General features: G+C 39.3%; 1 protein-coding gene across 3 annotated transcripts; it reads left to right on the top strand.

Moving 5' to 3' along the window:
* The first annotated feature begins 776 nt into the window (after positions 1–776).
* On the top strand, positions 777–19,024 carry CEP20 (centrosomal protein 20). Of its 3 annotated transcripts, XM_080679513.1 has the most exons (6): positions 777–862; positions 4,271–4,468; positions 6,382–6,466; positions 9,199–9,335; positions 17,073–17,182; positions 17,710–19,024. In XM_080679513.1, the coding sequence occupies exons 1-5, from the start codon at positions 835–837 to the stop codon at positions 17,147–17,149; spliced, it is 525 nt and encodes a 174-aa protein (XP_080535639.1). In that variant the 5' UTR covers positions 777–834; the 3' UTR covers positions 17,150–17,182; positions 17,710–19,024. The 3 variants fall into 3 exon arrangements, with proteins under 3 accessions (XP_080535639.1, XP_080535638.1, XP_080535640.1); XM_080679512.1 differs by having other exon boundaries at positions 17,073–19,024; XM_080679514.1 differs by lacking the exon at positions 17,710–19,024 and having other exon boundaries at positions 802–862; positions 9,222–9,335; positions 17,073–17,170.
* Positions 19,025–21,911: the final 2,887 nt, after the last annotated feature.

Genomic DNA, 21,911 nt, shown 5'->3' with positions numbered 1-21,911 from the left:
GACAATGGGTCATTTCCAGTTGGGAAATTATGAATAAATCTGCTATAATTGCATACTGCCTTTTGTGTGGACATATGTTTTTACTTCTCAGGGGTAAACACCTAGGAGTGGGATTACTGGGTTGTATGGTAAATGCACATTTGACTTAATAAGCAGTTGCCAAACTGGTTTCTAAAGTGACTATACCACCAGCAAGATATGCATATTTCCCAGTATTCGGTCTTCTTATGATCAATGAACTAATGTGTGTAAAGCATTTAGCACAGTGACAGGCTCATAGTAAGCACTTAATGCAGTGGTTCTCAAGGTGTGATCCCCAGAGCAGCAGCATCCGCCTGGAACGTGTTAGAAATGCAATTATTGGACCTTAGCCCGGATTTACTGAATCAGAATTTACTCCAGGGTAACCTGTTTTAACAGGTCTTTCAGATGCTTCTAATGCATGCTTAAGCTTTAAAAACTCAGGCTTAATACATGGTAACTATTAACAATTAGAACTTGAGGCTGCAGAGACGAGCAATGGGCAGATGAGGAAAGGCTGACGGGGCTAACGTTAGCACTAAGGTACCACAACACCCACAGGTAAGGGCTCCGACCTGCAGCTGTCCCCGTTCCCTCTCTCTCCTCCTCCTTCCTCCCTCCGCCACCCGGCAGTCTACAGCGCTCGCTGATTGTTGGGGTCTCTGGACAGTCACCGCCCACCCAATCGCGTCAACTGAGAGGGGCGGGGCCAGGCTCGGCGAGAGCGGCGCGTTTATTGGCTACAGACCATGCCGCGGCGGGGCGGGGCTGCGCGTGCGCAGCGCCGGGACGCGCCCCTGGCGGCCGTTAAAAATGGCGACTGTCACCGAGCTGAAGGCTGGTGAGTGCGAGTGGGGGGCTTGCCAGGTGGAATGCAGCTGGTCCGCAGCCCGTGAAAAGGATGGGTCGAAAGGAGGGCGCGCGGAGAGGAGTCAGCCTTTCCGGGCGGTCTCTCTGCGGCGCCAGGGCCTGCGCAGCCGGCTGCTGTGGTGGCCGCTATGCTAGGACCCTGGAGGGAAAGGGTTGCACGGGGCAGTTTTTAAATACGCTTCGAGCTGGAGCAAGAGTCGCAGAATCTGCAGGTACCTGGGAGGTCTGCAGTCCTGCGCCTTGGGCCTCTGGCGCCTTTTTCTGGACTCGCCTTGGCGTGGGCCGTTCACGCGAGGATGACATTTACAGTCTCCACAACCATTCTAGGTGGTAGGCACAACCCTAGGCCATTTCTGCATCTTTACAACCTGGGAGATGGGGCCCGATTTTCCATCGGGCCTGGTCTGGCCATTCTGCTGTCTTTTTCGGAAAAGTTCCACAAAGGCGAGAGTCCTTAAACTGATAACATTTGTACACCGTTAGTTCTGACGCAGATGTCCAGACGGGTAGTATTAATAATTACAATTACCAGTGATGAAGCCTTATATGCCAGGCAGGGCCCAGCCCCTGTGTTATATACTTGATTCCATTGACAGCCCTATGCCCACTTCATAGATGAGGAAGTTGGGGTGCTGAGAGGGAGCTCAGCCCTGAGTGATGTAGCCAGAAGGAGGCAGAGTGTGAGAACTAGATAATGCTGCACCAGAGCTCCGGTCTTAATCACGGCCTGACACTGCCCTGCCCCGCTAACGAAACCAGTTCCCGTTTTCAGGGGACGTGCCTAGGTCAGTGATTCTTAGAGATTTGGCCGGGAGGGGTTGCATCTCTTGGAGATGAATCAGTCACCGCTGGTATGAATGTATATTTGTGGCACTGGGCATGCCTTTACCGCAAGAACAGCCTTCCCGGAAATCGATGAGCCCGCTCCCTAGGAAACACGTCACACACAATATTGCACACAACTTCAGAGGAGGTAGATGCTTAGGGATACACACCAGGTTATGAACCTGTTTCTGAAGTTGTTATGGCACAGTGTTTTAAGCACGCTACCAGAGGGAAGGGGAAAATGATAGGGGACCCTAGAAGAACTTTGTAATTGAGTTGGGAATTGGGGGCGCCCTGCACAGATGTTTTTTTTTTCTGCATGCCCCAGTTCTGAGTATGCTTTGTGTCCAAGAGAAACTCAATGAAAATGTGTGTGCCAATCACGTTATATGAGCGATTACCTTTTTTTTTTTTTTTTTAAAAAAAAAGCATTTTCACATTTTTCCACCTCACTTGGTTCTCTCTCTAAGAGGCAGAACTCTTGTTGGAGAGGCAACTGAGGCCCAAGTAGGTGATCAGCTCCCGAGGTGGTGATGAGATATGCTAGGTTTCTTAACTCCAGCTTCATTCATTTCTCTGCTGAGTTGGAGACTGTGATGTGTGCTTACAGAGTAATTGGGACGAGATCCTTGCCAGTGGGAAAAATATCTCTGTGAAACTTCCAAAGATGGAATTAGAGAACAGGGGTTAGTAGGTTATGATCCCAAGAATATGTTAAGTTTGTACGTTCCTTTTATGGGCCTATTACAAGTCTGATTTGGTGATAACTGTATGTACTTAACATGCCTGCACAAAAGTTTGAGAGGATGGTTTTAAAATAAGGGTAAGAGCCAAAACCGGTTTGGCTCAATGGATAGAGCGTCAGCCTGCGGACTCAAGGGTCCCGGGTTCGATTCCGGTCAAGGGCATGTACCTTGGTTGCGGGCACATCCCCAGTGGGGCGCGTGCAGGAGGCAGCTGATGGATGTTTCTCTCTCATTGATGTTTCTAGCTCTCTATTCCTCTCCCTTCCTCTCTGTAAAAAGTCAATAAAATATATTTAAAAAAAAAATAATAAGGGTAAGAAAGGTTAAAGTCTAATCTAGATTGTATCTCTTTAATTATATGACCAGGTTTTAAAAAATATATATTTTTATTGATTTCAGAGAGGAAGGGAGAGGGAGAGAAAGATAGAAACATCAATGATGAGAGGGAATCATTGATTGGCTGCCTCCTGCATGCCCTACATTGGGGATCGAGCACAAAACGGGCTGGCCAGAAGTTGAACCCAGGAATCGAACAGTGCCTGGTTCATAGGCCAACACTCAACCACTGAGCCATGCTGGCCAGGCAAGGTTTTTTTTTTGTTGTTGTTGTTGTTTTAATATATTTCTTTATTGATTTCAGAGAGGGAGAGAGAGAAATATCAATGATGAGAGAGAATCATTGATTGGCTGCCTCTTGCACATCCCCTACTGGGGATCCAGCCGGCAACCAGGGCATGTGCCCTTGGCTGGAATCGAACCTGGGACCCTTTAGTCCACAGGCCAACGCTCTATCCACTGAGCCAAACTGGCAAGGCTCAGGCAAGGTTTTTATTGTTACTTATCAAAGCTTAAAAAATACTTGGGTTCCTGGGCTCTCTTTATGAATTTTCATTATTTTTTACTTATATGGTGCCTTTGACAGGGCACAGTACAGTATTAAACTATATTTATTACACCCAGTAGTATACAGCACTGTATTATAATGCTCCTAGGTAGCACTTACTGAGCTCTTACTTTGATTTAGGAGTGGTCGGCAAACTGCGGCTCGCAAGCCACATGCGGCTCTTTGGCCCCTTGAGTGTGGCTCTTCCACAAAATACCATGCACGGTCTGGGCGAGTCTATTTTGAAGAAGTGGCGTTAGAAGAAGTTTAAGTTTAAAAAATTTGGCTCTTAAAAGAAATTTCAATCGTTGTACTGTTGATATTTGGCTCTGTTGACTAATGAGTTTGCCAACCACTGCTCTAGAAAATATATGAACACTAGAGGTTAAGTTCAGGTCCCAGTGTGCTGACTATAGTTCTATTCCCCCCCCCCCTTTTTTTTTTAAATATATATTTTATTGACTTTTTACAGAGAGGAAAGGAGAGGGATAGAGAGTTAGAAACATCGATTCAGCTGCCTCCTGCACACTCCCCACTGGGGATGTGCCCGCAACCAGGTACATGCTCTTGACCGGAATCGAACCTGGGACCCCTCAGTCTGCAGGCTGACGCTCTATCCACTGAGCCAAACCGGATAGGGCCTATTCCCCCTTTTTTCCTCAACCAGAAATGTGACAATGTTGGAAGAATAAACTTGAATTTGTTTAAATACATTAAGATAGTACATCATTGCAACTTGGGGACTTTATTTTTTATTGCAAACATGGCTTGTGATAGCTAATGTGATCATTGTTCAGTTCATCACAGTGTTTAGATTGAAAGCTGTTGTTAGGCCATTTACCTTTTAAACCATTTTCTTTAAAGTAAGCCTCAGAATGACAAAATTTACTCTATAATTGAAGCATTAATGTTTTATATTTAACAGTTTTAAAGGACACCTTGGAAAAAAGAGGAGTCTTAGGGCATTTAAAAGCGAGAATTAGAGCCGAAGTTTTCAAAGCCCTAGATGATGAAAGTGAACCCCGACCAACATTGTCTCATGAAAACCTTCTTATTAATGAATTAATTCGGGAGTATTTGGAATTCAACAAATATAAGTATACATCGTCTGTTCTCATTGCAGGTAAGCGGTATCATTAGTCATGTGAGGCAAAATCTGCTTCTTCCCTTCCACCAATTCTAAGTATTTAGCCTGGAAATATAATTCCATTACAAAACAGCTTCATCTGAGAGACTAGGACATAAAATTGTCTGAGTGATTAGGATGTATAAACCTACTTTTGCCCCACCCTGTACATACTTGAATTCCCTTAAGGTTTTTTTTTGTGTTTTTGTTTGCCTTTTTTAGAGAGGGAGGGAGGGACATTGATCAGTTGCCTCCCAAACATGGCCCAATCGCGGATCAGATCCGAAACTTGGGTATGTAACCTGACCCGGAATCAAAACCACAACCTTTTGGTGTACAAGAGGGATGCTCCAACCAGCTGACCCACATTTCCAGGGCTAATTCCCTTAAGGTTTAATCTATGCTTTAAAACTATTTCATGCCTTAAAGATGTCCTCCTCAAAGAAAAGAACTCATAAAGTAGATTTTTGGAAGATAGTATGAATTCTTTGTGATGCCAGAACTTTCCATTACAGATTTTTTTTTTAATATATTTTATTGATTTTTTACAGAGGAAGGGACAGAAATAGAGAGTTAGAAATATCGATGAGAGAGAAACATCAATCAGCTGCCTCCTGCACACCCCCTACTGGGGATGTGCCCGCAACCAAGGTACATGCCCTTGAGCGGAATCGAATCTGGGACCCTTGAATCCACAGGCCGACGCTCTATCCACTGAGCCAAACCGGTTAGGACCCATTACAGATCTTTTATTTAATATTAAGCACGTCTTAACTGAATAAAAACTGATAGTTTTTATTGGTTTAAGGAACTTTAATATCAGTATCTCCACTTTCCTCCCTTTGTTATAGATGTTTGGATAATACCATTAATACTCAGAAAAGAAGAACATTATGAAAATATCATTAATTACATGTATTGGACTTGAGCTTCCCTAGAGTGAAATATAGTGACAGTAGTCAAGTTTCATATTAAATGCCTTGGCTTTTTAAAAAAAATTGAGATATATGCAACATACAATATATTTTACTTTTTTCAGTATAAAGTTCTGTGGATTTTGTCAAGTGCATACAGTTGTGTAAGTACCACCACAGTCACAATATAGAACATTTCCATCACCCCCAAATTTTCTGTGCCCCTTGTAGTCAACTTCTTTACCCCTTACTCCTAGCAACCACTGACCTCGTGTTATCTCTGCCTATCATTTGCCTTTTCCAGAATGTCCTATAAATAGAACCATATAGATGTAGACTTTGGAGTTGGCTTCCTTTCATAGCATAATACTGTCGACTTTTTTCTTTCCCTGAATAGCATTCCATTGTGTCAGTTGATAGACATTTGGCAATTATGAATCTAGCTGTCATAAACATTCACAAAAGGTTTTTGTGTGAACATAGGTTTTAGTCTTTCTTGGGTAAAGAGCTAAGAGTGGGATTGCTGGGTTGTGTGTTGTAAGTATATGTTTACCTGGATAAGACACTGCTCAACTATTTTGATAGTGCCTGTACCATTTTTGCTCTCTTACTAATAAAGTATGAGGTTTTCAGTTGCCTATATCCTTGCCAGCATTTAATATTTGGGTTAATTTTATTCTTAGAATTATTGCCACCAAATGGATATTGGTACTGTCATGTGTTGAATTCACAAAAACAGACTGCTGAAGCCTAGTATTGCAGAAACAGTATTTCCCTAACCAAAAATTAGATTAAAAAACGAGTTTAGATTAAATCACCCATATTAAGCTATATATTTAACAAAATAATTTGAAAGTCATAAAAGCATAAGTTGGATCTGCCATTATTATTTTCCAAAATCTGAAAAATGTGTATATCTGGTAAGTATGTATCAAAATCATGTTTGCTTTTTAGATTGATAAAGACTCAGTGTTTTCATAATTTTTCCCCCCCTAGAATCTGGTCAACCTGTAGTTCCACTGGACCGGCAATTTCTCATCCGAGAACTAAATGTTTTTGAAGAATCAAAGGATAATACAATGTAAGAACTTACTTTTAAAATAAACTTTCAGATATTGTTGTATTGGAGTCACAATCTCATAGTGGTGGTTTTATTTCATTTTAATCCAGCAGGTATTTATTTGGGTCTAGTGTTTATCTAGCACTGCACCAAATCCAAGATATGTAGCAATAAATGGGTCAGATGAGGTCTCTGCTCTCTGGAGCTAAAATCCCCCTGGTTTCAGAGAACTGAATAGCCCTACCCTTTTCTAAGGGGCACTCCTCTTGGCTTCTTGATCCATCCTTTTTTTCTTCTGATGCTTTTGCTCTGTCAATCATTTTCTTCCTCAGATTTAACTCGTCCTCCCCATAGCTTCCTTCATTTCAGTTTAGTTACGTACTCAGATTTCCCCTCTCCAAAAAAAAACTGTCCATGTCCAATCCCAAGCTACTGTTCAATCTCCATTTTACCACTTAACTTAGTGAAAAATCAACCCTCTGCTTTTATTTTAGTATCCACTCTGTGGTCTTCCCTGCATCTTAAATTTTCCCCACACCATTTACAAAAAACTATGCTCTTAAAAAGAAGAACAACCACTTTCTAGTAGTTTCTTAGTTCTTTTCCTACTTCAGTGGTAATTAAACATTTTCCAGAGGATCCCTGAATGGCAAAAAAAAAAAGCATACTACTATAGGCACCTGGGAACATAGCTCAAAGCAGTCTTTTCCTAGCAAGGAATTGCTCTTAAGTCTTATAGTATGTTTTCTCTTTCAAAAAATTGGTTGAATTTTTTCATCTTACTTCATGGTGGAATTATTTTACCATAAAAATATTTTAAATGACATACCAATTAAAATGAACTTTCCCACAAATCTTTGTATGAAATGGTTCCAGGATCATATGCCACTTTTATCCTGTAGTTTGTACCAAGTTGCTCCTTGAGTTTCTGCAGCATTTTGTAATAATGATTTCACTCTTCCTTAAAACATTTTTTGTCATAAAAATGTTTTGTCTTTTGTGATCCTTTACTGTCTTGATTTTTCCTGCCTCCCTAATGGTGTTATCAGTGTCTTTATTGGTTCCTTTGGGGTTCCTTTAAATTGTGGGCACTCCCCAAGTTTTGTCCTTTTCTTCTTGTCCCGCTGCCCACTTTTCTAAGTATTCTTTTTTTAAAAAATATATTTTTATTGATTTCAGGTAGGAAGGGAGAGGGGGAGAGAGATGGAAACATCAGTGATGAGAGATGATCATTGACTGGCTGCCTCCTGCATGCCCCCTACTGGGGATTGAGCCTGCAACCCAGGCACGTGCCCTTGACCAGTATTGAACCTGGGACCTTTCAGTCCACAGGCTGATGCTCTATCCACTGAGCCAAACCATCTAGGGCTTTCTAAGTATTCTTGAGTCTTTAATGATATCTCCATGCTGATGACTCACACAATGAAGCCATAACGCTATAATAACCTAATCTCTAAAGTTGCAGAGTGCTGTTACTTAAACAAACTTGATTCATTACAACTGAGTTTAGCCCACATTCAAGGGGAGGGCAGTTAGGCACCACCTTTTGAAGGGAAAGGAATGTCATAATTTAAACCATCACACCTACTAATAAGTAAATAGATATCTCAAAAAACTCAATCCATTCAATTTTGTTTTCAATTATGAGATTAGAAATGAAGGAAAACATTTGTTGTACCTCTATTGTCAGCAGGGCAGCTTCTGTTTGTGTAAGAGCAGGAATATAAATCCCAGGCAGCATATTGAAAAGAGTATGGGACTTGGGGTTCAGGTATAAAGTTTGTTTACTTACTAGCTGAGGGATTTCTAGCAAATTCATTTTGAGCTGTGGTTTTCTCATAAGTTAGGGATGATGATTATGACATCACAAGGTGAGGGTAAACTGAAAAGAGGCAGAAATGTTTTGTAAACTAAAGTAGCTTTTTAAATATTCTTACTCAACTCCCATATAGCTGACATTTATATATCATTTAATATGTGCCAGGCACAGTTCTAAACACTTGACATTTATTAACTCATTTGGTCCACAATAACCCTATGAGGTAGGGTTTACACTTACCCTAACTTACAGAGAAGGAAACATTTATGAGACTGGGACATTAAGAATCTCGATGCGTAGGGTTGAGCGTCAGCCTATGAACCAGGAGGTCACGGTTTGATTCCCAGTCAGGCACATCCCTGGATTTTGAGCTCAATCCCCAGTAGGGGTTGTGCAGGAGGCAGCCAATCGATAATTCTCTCTCATCATTGATGTTCCTATCTCTCTCTCCCTCTTCCTTCTTCTCTGAAATCAATTTTTAAAAAATCTTGCTGAGATCAAATGGCAAAGGCAGTATGTCTCTTGGGACATAAGACCTTCTCTAGGCAAGGATTATTAATGTAATAAGGGTTTATTGAATACCTATTGTGTATTGGTGAGTATTAGGTACTGAAAAATTTTATACTGGATTTTGGAGTTTAAAAGCTGAATTCCTCCTGTGTATTGATTAAAATTGTATTTCAGTTTAGATGTGATTTAAGGTGTTAACATTTTCTCCCTGGGTTTTAAAATCATGTTTAGAGTAAAATAGCACTTTTAAATTTAAAAAGCATAAACAGTTTACAATTTGTATAATAACCATGCAACCTTATTTTATAAGCCTAGTGAATTACTTGGCTATTTTAGTGTCAGAGGCTACCTTTTAAAGCATAGATGTTTTAAGCTTTTCCTATTCGTGCAAATTTAATTGATTTTGGTTTTCTTCCTGCTATAGACCTCTTTTATATGGGATTTTAGGTCACTTCTTGCATGGAACTAAGGATGGCATCCAACATACATTTCTGAAAGGATCTTCACTTCAGCCTCTAAACCCAAATCCTGGTAGACAACCTAGTGGAAGAGAACAAATGGGTATGAGCTTTCTGAGATTTATCATTTAGCTGTTAGCAAGGATATTTCCTTCTTATATATTTTTATCTTTGGAATAGATTTCCCCAAGCTTTGAGTCATAGTTTAATTCCACTTATATCTAATATAGTTTTAACCCATGTTGTTTATCCTCCAAAAAAAAAAACCAACAAAAACCAAAAAGCTTTTTGGAAAGAGAATCTTGGGGGAAGGCGGGTGAATGACTGGACAAAGTTTTTAAGTATAATTTCTCTATAGAAGTATTGAAAAACCTGAATTTCATATAAATTTGTACTTTCTGGAGCAGCTTAGTTCTTAGCATACTGAATAAATAGCTTTATATAGAATCATCACGTGTTTTCCCCCTAAACTAAAAAGAGGCAAAAATGTTGAATACAGATAGAGAAGTCACAGATTTATATGTCCTTTGCATTTTCAGGATACTTTTTGTGGTACAGTGGCAGGTATCTACAAATAAAATCTTAGGAGAATAGTCCATATTTCTTTCAGAATGAACTCTTTAAATGAGCTTGTTTTTTATTAAATCAGCAGTAGGACCTCAATTTGATAATCTGAACTAAATGGTTTAGAGCTCACTGTCCTACTATGAGAGAGAGTTGATCTCTATTATTTTTTTAAATATATTTTTATTGATTTCAGAGAGGAAGGAAGAGGGAGAGAGAGAGAGAAACATCAATGATGAGAGAGAATCATTGATTGACTGCCTCCTGCACACACCCTACTGGGGATTGAGCCCACAACCCTGGCATGTGCCCTTGACCGGAATCGAACCCGGGACCTTTCAGTCCGCAGGCCGACGCTCTATCCACTGAGCCAGACCGGCTAGGGCTGATCTCTATTTTTAAAAAGCTCAGGTGGGCCTGGCCAGTGCTGCTTAGTGGTTGAGTGTCGACCCATGAATAAGGAGGTCACAGTTTTATTCCTGGTCAGGGCACATGCCTGGGTTTTGGGTTCAGTTCCTAGTAGGGGGCATGCAAGAAGCAGCCGATCAGTAATACTCTCTCATCATTAATGTTTCTATCTATCTCTTCCCCTACTTTCTTCTCTCTAAAACCAATACAAACATTAAAAAATAAGTTAAAAAACAAAGGTCAGGTGGGTTTCAGACAGCTGATTATCAAGACAAATATAAATATTGAATGTTGAAATAAACTTTTAGTAAACATTTTAGATGTGAATTGCCTTTTGTTGTTCTCCTAAACTTCTATGAGCAATATTGATTATCTATATCTATATATATCTATATCTATATCTATCTATATCTATCTATCTATCTATCTATCTATCTATCTATCTATATAAAAAGAGCCAGGGCCCGTAATGTTCAAAACGACCGAAGGCTCAACCAAACACCAGAAGTCAGTCCTGCAGTCAGTGCTGCAGTCACTTTAGTGACCCAGCAATGACTGCCAAGGGGGCTGCGATCAGGCCTGGAGAGAAAAGCAGGGTCTGATCGCAGCCCCCGGGGAAGTCAGTGCTGGGTTGGCGTGGTGAAAGTCAGTTCTGGTGACCCAGCACTGACTGCCATGCTGTGGGTGCCTCAGCGACCCAGCACTGACTGCTGAGGGCACTGCAATCAGGCCCAGGCAGAGGCTGGGAGAGAAAAGCAGGGTCTGATCACAGCCTCCATGGCAGTCAGTGCTGGGTCAGCATGGTGGAAGTCAGTCCTGCAGTTAATGAACATAGGGTCAATTAATATTAAGTGAACATAGGGTCAATTAATATCTCTTTTGAGAGGTGTTGAGAATATAAAGTACAGTGTAGAGCAATTACTTATATTATTTCACATAAAACTCTTTTCAACTAAGATATTTTCCTTTACTTAAAATGTATCTTTATTTTTGAAGTATTACAGATGTCCCTTTGTTTTAGTTTTTAGTTTTTCCCATTGATCTCCTCCACCGTGCACCTGCCCCTTCCAGGCCTTTGCCAGACTATTGTCTGTGCCCATGGGCTATTCCTATCTTAACACATAAAAATCTAGAAAGATTTAGAGAAAATAAAAGAAAAGATATGCCAGGTAAATATTGAACAGAGAGCTGAAGTTGCTGCATGAATAGTGGATACAGGCTTGAAGCCAAAACACAACTCATGAGATAAAGTTAGTCATTGTAACATAACAAAAGATTCCTTTCACTAAAGAGATAAGTTGGTTCCCAATACTTATACACATAATAGAACAGTGTGGGGGTTCAGAATGAGCCTCACCAAGATGTGTCTCAGTGGTATGCAGATTTTTGAGCTAAGGGCAATTTTAGCTTCAGGCTCAAGTGAAAATTCTGTCCCTCCCTTTAACTACCTAAAGAAATTGAATTAGAGGCCTTGCCCATAATAGGACATTATCCTATATAATAAAAGGCTAATATGCAAATTGACTGAACAGCAGAACGACCGGTTGCTATGACACACACTGACCACCAGGGGGCAGATGCTCAATGCAGGAGCTGTCCCCTGGTGGTGAGTGTGCTCCCACAGGGGGAGCGCTGCTCAGCCAGAAGCCAGGCTCATGGCTGGCTGGCGCAGCAGCGGTAGTAGGAGCCTCTCCCGCCACCGTGACAGTGCTAAGGATGTCCAACTGATGGCTCCTGGACTGCGAGAGGGTGCAGTCCGGGCTGAGGGACCCCCTCACCTCCGAGTGTACAAATTTCGTGCACCAGGCCTCTAGTATATATATAAAACCCTAAGCAACTGGTCAACTGATTGACCATTTGACTGGTCACTATGACATGCACTGACCACCAGGGGGCAGATGCGCAACGCAGGAGCTGCCCCCTGGTGGTGAGTGCACTCCCACAGCAGGAGCACCACTCAGCTGACCAATGGGCACCAGATGCTGGGCTCACGGCTACAGCCTTTTCCGCCTTCCCGCAGTGCTACTGACCACAGCGGCAAGCACAGCAGGGCCAGGATGAGCTGGAGCAGTGCAGCGCCCGGCCAGGGCTCGGGTTCCTCCCCAGCCGCCTGCCACTTTGCGCACTATTACATCCCTCATACCGGCAGTCCAAATCCCCTGAGGGATCCCGGATTGTGAGGGCACAGGCCAGGCTGAGGAACCCCACCCGTGCACGAATCTGTGTACCGGGCCCCTAGAGTTAAATATTAGCTTAAGATGTGAAAGCTGGTGGCCTTTTTGAGGCTATTTCTGACTTCACTAGGACTTATTTTTCTATATATCTTAGATTTCTGAGCTTATAGAACATTGGAAAAGAAATCATTCCCAGCTACTTATTTACATTAGAGAAAACTAAGACTAAGAGGTGAATGACTCATTTATGCCTGTAGCTGATCATTTTTAGCAGCATCAGCACCTCTGATTGCCATTCCTGTAAACACTTTATCATTTAAAGAATATGGGGTTTTCCTAGTTCCCTTTTCAGGGATTGGATAAGGAACTGCTTTTTAGCAGGTACTTAAAAACAAAACAAAACAAAACACAAGCACATGAGTAAATCTCTAAACATTCAAATAATATAATGTAACATGCCCTTTAATCTCTTCCCTCCTGCTTCTCCCTAACTCCCCAATTATCCTCCCTTCTATAGAAGTTAACTCCATTAGCAACTTGGTGGGTATCCTTCAGGACTCATTTCTGTGTATTCAAGTACTGATATGCACTAAAATTGGAACAATACAGAGAGGAGTAGCATGGCTCCTGTGCAAAGATGACACGCAAATTTATGAAACGCTAACATATTTTTGTTATCCTTTAGATATGAGGGAGAAATAAAGGCTTTTCCAGACAGACAAAAGCTGAGGGAATTTATCACCACAAGACCTGCATGACAAGAAATGAAAGGAGTTCTTTCTTCTACATGAAACAAAAAGATAAAAGTATATAAAACTTTGAGTAAGATGATAAACAGAAGCAGGAAATTGCAACTCTATTTCAGAATAGGGTATTAAACACTTAATTATAACATAAAGGTTAAAGGGGAAAGGCATTATTTTAAAAAGCCCTTTGTGCTCTGTAGTTTCCTTGACTGCTCTGGGATTCCAGTGGCAAGTTCTCTCTGTTCCAAACCTCTCTCCTTTGATTGCATATAAAAACAATGTTACTAACAGTTAATATGAGAATTTTACACACCTTCCAAATACCAGCATCAAAGAAAAACAGGCACTGGATAGAAAATCTGCAGGAATAGGCAAGGAATTGAAATCTTGTGTCTGGGAGGAGATATATGTGGTTAGAGACAGGACTAAAGAAATTCACATTTGTAACCCTTTTATCTTCCTTTTGAAATTTGAACCCTGCATTACCACATTAGTATTTAAAAAACAATTAAGCTTTAAAATACAGGAGTGGGCAAAAGTAGGTAAGAACTCTGTGCCAAAGTGTGTTTGAGTATAACAAGTAAACTACAAGAATGTGTAAATGATGAAGGCTGGCAATTTAAGCATCTACAAGATTATTCCTAAGTGCATTGTACCATCATAACATTCTTTTGAGTTAAGAAAGCTATGCAATAATCATAATCTACATGCCTTTTTCTGTATGAACATGTAAACCTACTTTTGCCAACCCCTATATGCACTGTTACTATACATATTTTTTTTTTAAATATATTTTATTGATTTTTTACAGAGAGGAAGGGAGAGGGATAGAGAGCTAGAAACATCGATGAGAGAGAAACATCGATCAGCTGCCTCATGCACACCCCCCACTGGGGATGTGCCCGCAACCAAGGTACATGCCCTTGACCGGAATCGAACCCGGGACCCTTCAGTCCGCAGACCGACGCTCTATCCAGTGAGCCAAACCGGTTTCGGCGTTACTATACATATTATTCTATAATTTGCATTTTTTGTCAATATATGTAGATCTACTTCCCCCTCATTTTTAACTTTTTGTAGTATTCTATAGTGTGGCTAATCACTCTTTACTGATGTACTTTTACTGTTTTTTATTTTTTACTTTTACAGTATTGCAGTGTAGCATTACTTCTTTCTTCACACAGGTATTTCTCATCTGGATGCCTAGAAGTAGAATTGCTGGTTCAAAGCATGTGTGCAATAAAAAATAGTCTAATCTTGTCTAATTTTCCTCCAAAAAGGCTTTAACAGTTTATGCTCACCAAGAATAAGTACCGATACTGGTTTCTCAGTTTCATTGTTACCAGTGGATATTGTACACATTAACACTTGTTAACACAGCAAACCTATGACATTCATATTTTCAGTCCAATGAGGAAAAATAGCCTCTTGAGAAATAACTTTTGTGATTTGTAAGCTTTTTATAATCATTCTCTTTAATATGGCTAATGACTAATAAGAAAGTTATAAGTAGTAGAGTATTTCTTACCTAAGTTCTCCTGAGATGAAGGTCATAGATTAACTACTGGTAGGCTATACACAGTGGTTAGGGTGGGCTGGGGAGGGGTCCTTTCTGTATAAAGTGCCAGAGACTTCAGAGAGGCAAGTTCTAGTCAGTGAAGCTTTGGTGCTTATTCTGTGGAAAACTCTGTGGAAGACTCAGAAATGAAAATGACTGCTGAACCAATAGAATAGTGATTTTGCTAATTATTTTTCTTGATCATAAAAAATTTTCTTGGCCTCTTTATGTAATGACCTCTCTCTCGCTCTCTCTCCCTCCACCCCTCTCCCTCTCTTAAATTAAAAAAAAATCAAGAAACACCCACAATACTGCATTATGTTCCAATAACATGTTTAAGCATTCCATTTCTTTTCTCAGCTCTAGCTTACTGTTTAAAGGATACATGTTTTATTTTACAACATGGACAAGATTATGAAGATGTTAAAATACTTATTATTTTTTTTTAAATACTTATTCTTCAGATTACAATACTTTATCTCTACACAAGTTCATCCAGTTGAAATGTAAAACAGTAAACTTAAATTCTCTTTTATTTGAAAATAAGTCCAAAGCATGCACTTCTTTTATCAAAGCTTTCAAAGTGCTGAAAAAAATGAAGAGGATGTATATAGACACTTACCTTTGAAATAGTAACCAATCATTAGTGCTGCTGATATTAATACTTGTCATATTGGAGGCAAAGTAGTAGTTGTTGCTATACATAAAAGACCAGATCCTTTATAATCTGTAAAGTCATTGTCAGCTCAACTTTATACATGTCAATGGAGAAGTACGTGAAAAACATATTTCGTTTTTTAATAATGCTTTTATAGAAAACCAAAAATGCGTATGTCCTAAAGATATTATTAATTTTGTTTTGTCCAATAAAAGTTGCCTAAAATTGAAGATTGTTTTTTATCTATGATTCAGATCTGTAGTAGTATTTACATTATTTCTGAGAGTGATCAGCTGTGGACTAATTAATGACTGTGTGTACAATCAAATTGTCTTTAGAATTAGAATAACTAATATGTGTTTTTGGTGCTAAAATTGCCTGTTTCTAGTAACTTGTCTAAATTTGTATTTTTCTCATCAGAATATTTCAGAATATTTTTTTAAATAGTACCAGGGGGTACTATATTTTTTCTTTTGGAAAAAGTGTTTGATGAATGGGGGCAGGGTGTCACATTTTCCTAGGGATTTCATTTGTGCATTGTGTTTTTGTCTACATTGGGTATTAAGTGTGTTATTTATTTATTTATCTTTTAAAATATATTTTTATTGATTTCTGAGAGGAAGGGGAGGAAGAGAGAGATAGAAACATCAGTGATGGTAGAGAATCATTGATTGGCTGCCTCCTGCAACCTGGCATGTGCTCTTGACCGGAATTAAACCCAGGACCTTTCAGTCCGAAGGCTGACGCTCTATCCACTGAGCCAAACTGGCTAGGATGATTGGGTATTAAGTTTTGTTTTTTTAAAAATATATTTTATTGATTTTTTACAGAGAGGAAGGGAGAGGGATAGAGAGTTAGAAACATAATGAGAGAGAAACATGGATCAGCCGCCTCCTGCACACCCCCTACTGAGGATGTGCCCGCAACCAAGGTACATGCCCTTGACTGGAATTGAACCTGGGACCCTTCAGTCCGCAGGCCGACGCTCTATCCACTGAGCCAAACCGGTTAGGGCAGGTATTAAGTTTTTTAGGTTCTTTTAATCTAGAATGCTTCTGTCCTCTCCTCTTCTCCCCCCCCCCCCCCCCCCCCCGCCTCCCGCCCCTCCCCCCCCCATTACAAAAGAAACTGAGCAGTGACTAGGGCCTCTTCTTCACTATGGCGGGAGCACAGTGGGTGGTCACAGAGGCTCTGGGCTCCTCTGAACTCTCATGGAACTTTATTGTTTTGGTTTTGGCTGAAGAACTTTTTCTACAAATTCTCGGATAGTTTTCTGATATGCGTAGGAAAATGTAACTTGTGCTAGTTTTCTTCTTGTCACAAGAGAGTGCTGCTGGGAGACATTTCTATTTGAAGAAAGGTTTTTCTTTTTGATTGAAGAGCTTTAACGATCCTCAAAATGCTAAACACCCTGGCCTTTCTTGTGAATTCTGTTCCTTACATATAAGAGAAGTTTGTAGCTACTTACCAATGGGTTTACTCCAGGGGGTACTCTATTCACTTTAAAAAAAAGTTAAGAAGCTTTTTTGAATAATTAGAGTTTTTAGTACAAAACATTTCTGATTTTTTTCAATAGTGTTTAAAAAGTTGTATTTTGTTTTTTTTCATTGTCCTAAGCTGTCCTAAGAACGAAACTTTAAATATATAACTTACTGAAATATATGTAGCTATGTCTGCCTACAGCTTATTTTAACTTGAGATAAGCATTGATACTCATTTCTGTTAATTTCAGATGACCACCTAAGAAAAGAGAAAGGCAAAAATACTAATATTGAAGATCTTCATATTTCTCAAAATGTGAAGAGATGACATTTCCATTTGGGCATCTTTTATCTTAAAATTGTATGTATTAAATCACTTATTTATTTTCTCATTGCCAAAATGCATCACTAATATTTGTACTTTGTAGAAATTTGAATTTCTGCAAAACACTTAGTCTTTCATGCTTTACTGCATTTGTGAATAAAAGCTAACTCTGTCATCAAGGCTATTGGATTTGACTTGAAAGAAAATGTATTGTTTTTAGGTAATATTTTAAAGGTTCTTAGATGTGAGAAAGGAAAGGGAAAATGAATGTTAGTACCCTATACATTCTTCTAAAAAAAAAAATACAGGTCTCTATAGCCATATCATCTGCTCTTTAGCATGGTACATTAATTACACTTCCTTCAGGCTAGAATTATGTGGGTTTATAGAAAATTTAAGAAAAGAGCACTAAAGTTAAGAAAAAAACTTCAATTTTTATAAAGTTTGACTTTTTTTGATTAGCTATTTTTCAGATAGCCATTTATAATTAGATTAAAATATCTGAATTGCTATCTAAAATTGAACTTTTAAACTAGGTAACAATGTACTTTTTCTTTCCTTAGATCATTTTGGCTTCTACTGGAAGATTTAATTAAAATCTAGAGGGGGAACTAATTCTTTTAATTTTGCTGTAAGTAAAACAAAGAGTTTATTTGATTACATGAAGAATGTGGAATCAGCATGAAGAGACAGGCTTTAGGAGAAAACCAGAAAGTACCTTTTAAAAGATGGCATTGTCTAACCTCCATGTGGCCTTCAGTTGTGCAATTTTAAGATGAGCTATGAAAGGGCCAACCCCTAATTATTTGGGCTCTGAAAGTCTTATTAAATGTCAATTTTTATTCTTTGGATAGAAAAACAGTAAGAGCTATCCTAGTGCTATCTCTAAAATGCTGCTTTGATATTTATTAAGATATTTTTATAACGTGGAGTCTTGAGATTGATTTCATTGAAATCTGTTACAGTAGACAGCACCTGACTGGCAAAGTCATTGTTATATTCAGAGCACAACTGCATCGGCGCTGTATACTGACAGTATTTAGCTTAAACATCTTCCACAGGGAAAGTGATAAGGGCTTAATTGGCAAAATTGGCCTTTGGAAATTATTGAAACTTGATAATATATTTGGTATTAGTCAATGTTCAGTTCTTACCAGGAATTTTTATCTGAATACAGAAAATTATTAAAAGAACCCCATTAAACCATACTTTACAAGTCAAAGGATTTTAAGAATCCCTATTGGTGGCCTAAAGTCACATATAAATGTAGAAATATTATAAGAGTTCATTTCAATTTTTTAAAAATATGTTTTCATTGATTTTTAGTTAGAGGGGAAGGAAGAGGGAGAGAAAGATAGAAACATCGATGAGAGAGAAACATCTATCAGCTGTCTTCCGCACACCCTACTGGGGATTGAGCCTCCAACCTGGGCATGTGCCCTGATCGGAAGTGTGACTTCCTGGTTCATAGGTCAACGCTCAATCCACTGAGACACACCAGCCTGGCTCATTTCCATATTTTAAGTGAAATCTGTAGTATCTGATTATAATTGTGAATTCTAATGTATGTGGGACTATAAATATCTGAATTTTTCTCAGAGGATTTGGTTTACATACAAAGATGTTAGCAGAGACACTAAGTTTACCTCAGGAATTGCAATCATCATGCAGCACTAGATTAAGAAAAAATGCTGGAGTTTAGCATTTTAGATACTGATGTAAATTTATCAAAATAGAAGCTAAATGGAATTGTCACATGTAGTTCATTGTCTATTTATATGCATTATTCTGTAACTTGTTTGTACCTAGGCAACTTTTATACTTTCGATGTATCATTTAATAAAAAAAACAACAACATTAAACAACTCACATTTGTGCAGAGGGTGTTTGTGTGACTGTTCTGTCACCAGAGATGTAGACCAGAACCTGGCGAAGGCTCTCCAGGCCTTCCTTTGGGATCTCCAGCAACCTGGTTGTTAGCAGGTGTAGGGCAAGGTTGACGATGTACGTGCTCTTGGCACCAGCCATCTCACCTTGGAACAATACCTCTTCGTAGGGTGGCAGTGGTGGGGGGACAAACCAGTATTATATGAAATGTTAAGAGTGTTATTTAAGAAGAAGAAGACGAAAAGACTAAAAATATGAACAATAAAATGTCAATAAATACATATCTATCAGCAATTGAATTTACAAACAAAATGAACAAGCAGAACAGACGCATAGATACAGAACTTTTTGTTGGTTGCCAGATGGGAGGGGTATAGGGGGACTGGGCAAAAAAGGTGAAGGGATTAAGAAGTACATATTGGTTGTTACAGAGTAATCACGGGGATGTAAAGAACAGCATAGGGAATATGTATATAGTCAATAATATTCTGATAACTAGGTGTGGTGCTGGATGGGTATGAGATTTATTGGGATGATCACATATTATTATGTAATATCTGGTCACTGGGGTGTACAAAAATATTAATAAATACAAATAAATAAAATAGCCAGCAAATGGTGGGGCCATAATATGGTTTTGTTTAGTATTACATCTTTATGTTTGGAAAAGAAAAAAAACACCTATTTTCAAAATACTATGAGATTTTATGATTATCCACAAAGGAGGATCTTGAGCTAAGAAAATCTGCTCTAGAAATTTCTGTACTCAGGATTTTTTTTTTTTTAATATGTATTTTATTGATTTTTCACAGAGAGGAAGGGAGAGGGATAGAGAGTTAGAAACATCGATCAGCTGCCTCCTGCACACCCCCTCCTGGGGACGTGCCGCAACCAAGGTACATGCCCTTGACCTGCACACCCCCTACTGGGGACGTGCCCGCAACCAAGGTACATGCCCTTGACCGGAATCGAACCTGGGACCCTTCAGTCCACAGGCTGACGCTCTATCCACTGAGCCAAACTGGTTTCGGCTGTACTCAGGATTTTTAACACTGTCAACTAATTTATAATCTAGTAGTTTAAAAAGATAAATGGGCTGAGACATTTAAAAAATAAAGGAAAGACAAATATAAATACAGAGGACCCATCAAATTGTTCTCATAAATTCATAAACTAGATTAGTATATCATTGTTGGGGGTTCCCATGGGATTGTTGGGAGCTGTTATGTTCCAGAAATGCAGGAGAAATGTTGAATTTACACAAAAATAGTATGCAGATTGGGACTAAAGAGGGATTTAGGAAAAGGGGAAATTTAAAACTTGGGCAATCAAAGCAGGAGCCGAATGGCTTTTGAAGATGATAAATTTAAGCTTAGTATATATGTTTGCATAGAATAAACTAATAGGTTTATAATTATGTGCAAGAACACATTTGTATATGACTCACATGCCTGTATGATTATGTAAAATCTGATGTGTTCTTTTAACCTAAAGCCAAGTGTACATGAAGGATTAATATTTGTGAGACTATGCCTTTAAAGGCATTTGGGACAATGCTTCCCAGCCACTTGGTATTTTATTTTTGTAATAACTTCTGCAAGGATTGCATGGCCTTTTTAAAATTATTTTTAAAATGAAAGAGGTGAAACTACCTTTTTTAAAGAAATAGACTTTTTTAGATTCACAGCAAAATTGAAAGGAAGATATAGATTTCTCATATACCTGGGTTCCCCCCTCTCCGTCCCCCTCCCCCCTTTTCCCGATATGTATAGCTTCCCCCATCAACATCCTCTACCAGAAGGGTATATTTCTTAAATTATCAACCTACATTGACACATCATTACCCAAAATCTATAGTTTACATCAGTGTTCACTCGTGGTGGTGTACATTTTATGGGTTTGAACAAATGTATAATGACATGTATCCACTATTATGAGTAATTTCATTGCCCTAAAAATCTCTTCGTTCTGCCTATTCATACTTCCTTTCCTTCCAACTCCTGACAACCACTGATCTTTTTATGGTCTCCATAGTTTTGCCTTTTCTAAAATGTCATATGTTTGGAATCATACAATATGGAGCCTTTTTGGACTGGCTTCTTTCACGTAATCCTATGCATTTTAGATCCCTCCATGTCTTTCCATGGTTCGCTAGCTCATTTATTTTTAGTGCCAAATGATACTCCATCATCTGAACATACTACAGTTTGTCCATCCACCTACTGAAGGACATCTTGATTGTTTCCAAGTTTGGGCAATTATGAAGAAAGCTGCTGTTAACCTCTGTGTGCAGGTTTTAGTATGGACATAAGTTTCCAACTCATTGGATAAATTCTAAGGAACATAATTTGCTGGGTCATTTGGTAAGACTATCTTGAGTTTTGTAAGAAACTGTAAAACTACTTTCACTGAGGATCTTAGGACCCTTCCTGATAGAGGTAGAGAATCTGGAGTTACTAGGACACCAGCATTGAAAATTGGTGAGGAAGGAAAGAGCATTGCAGGTTACTGTGTGAGGTAGCCTTGTACCTGGAGAAGCATGGGGGCTGTCATGTGTGAAACAAAAGTGCTTTTGTGCAAGAGAGAAGGTGCTGAACAGCTCTCTTGGTGAGGAATGAGGCCCCTTTATTCACAAGGAGGCAGAGTTGTGTGTAGATCTTGAGCTGGATGACTTGAGTGCTGATACACTTTTAAATGATTACATTGTGAAGCACATGCAGGAGTAAATCATGCTTGGGTCCAATCTTTGAAAATATTAAAAACTAGCCCTGGCTGGTTTGGCTCAGTGGATGGAGTGTTGGCCTGCAGACTCAAGGGTCCTGGGTTTGATTCCTGTCAAGGGCACATGGCCGGGTTGCAGATTCGATCCCCAGTAGGG

Source organism: Plecotus auritus, assembly GCF_963455305.1.
Source record: "Plecotus auritus genome assembly, chromosome: 7".
NCBI classification, from domain to species: Eukaryota; Metazoa; Chordata; class Mammalia; order Chiroptera; family Vespertilionidae; genus Plecotus; species Plecotus auritus.
Note: the sequence above shows the minus strand (reverse complement) of the source record. Positions and strands in the feature narration are given on the sequence as shown.

What these genes read in the sequence shown, in the direction of transcription:
- CEP20 (XM_080679513.1), top strand. Translation starts at nt 835, where the DNA reads ATGGCGACTGTCACCGAGCTGAAGGCTG. An exon ending in GAATCAAAGGATAATACAAT is followed by an intron (nt 6,467 to 9,198) that starts GTAAGAACTTAC and finishes TTCCTGCTATAG; the next exon opens with ACCTCTTTTATATGGGATTT. An exon ending in TAGTGGAAGAGAACAAATGG is followed by an intron (nt 9,336 to 17,072) that starts GTATGAGCTTTC and finishes TGTTAATTTCAG; the next exon opens with ATGACCACCTAAGAAAAGAG.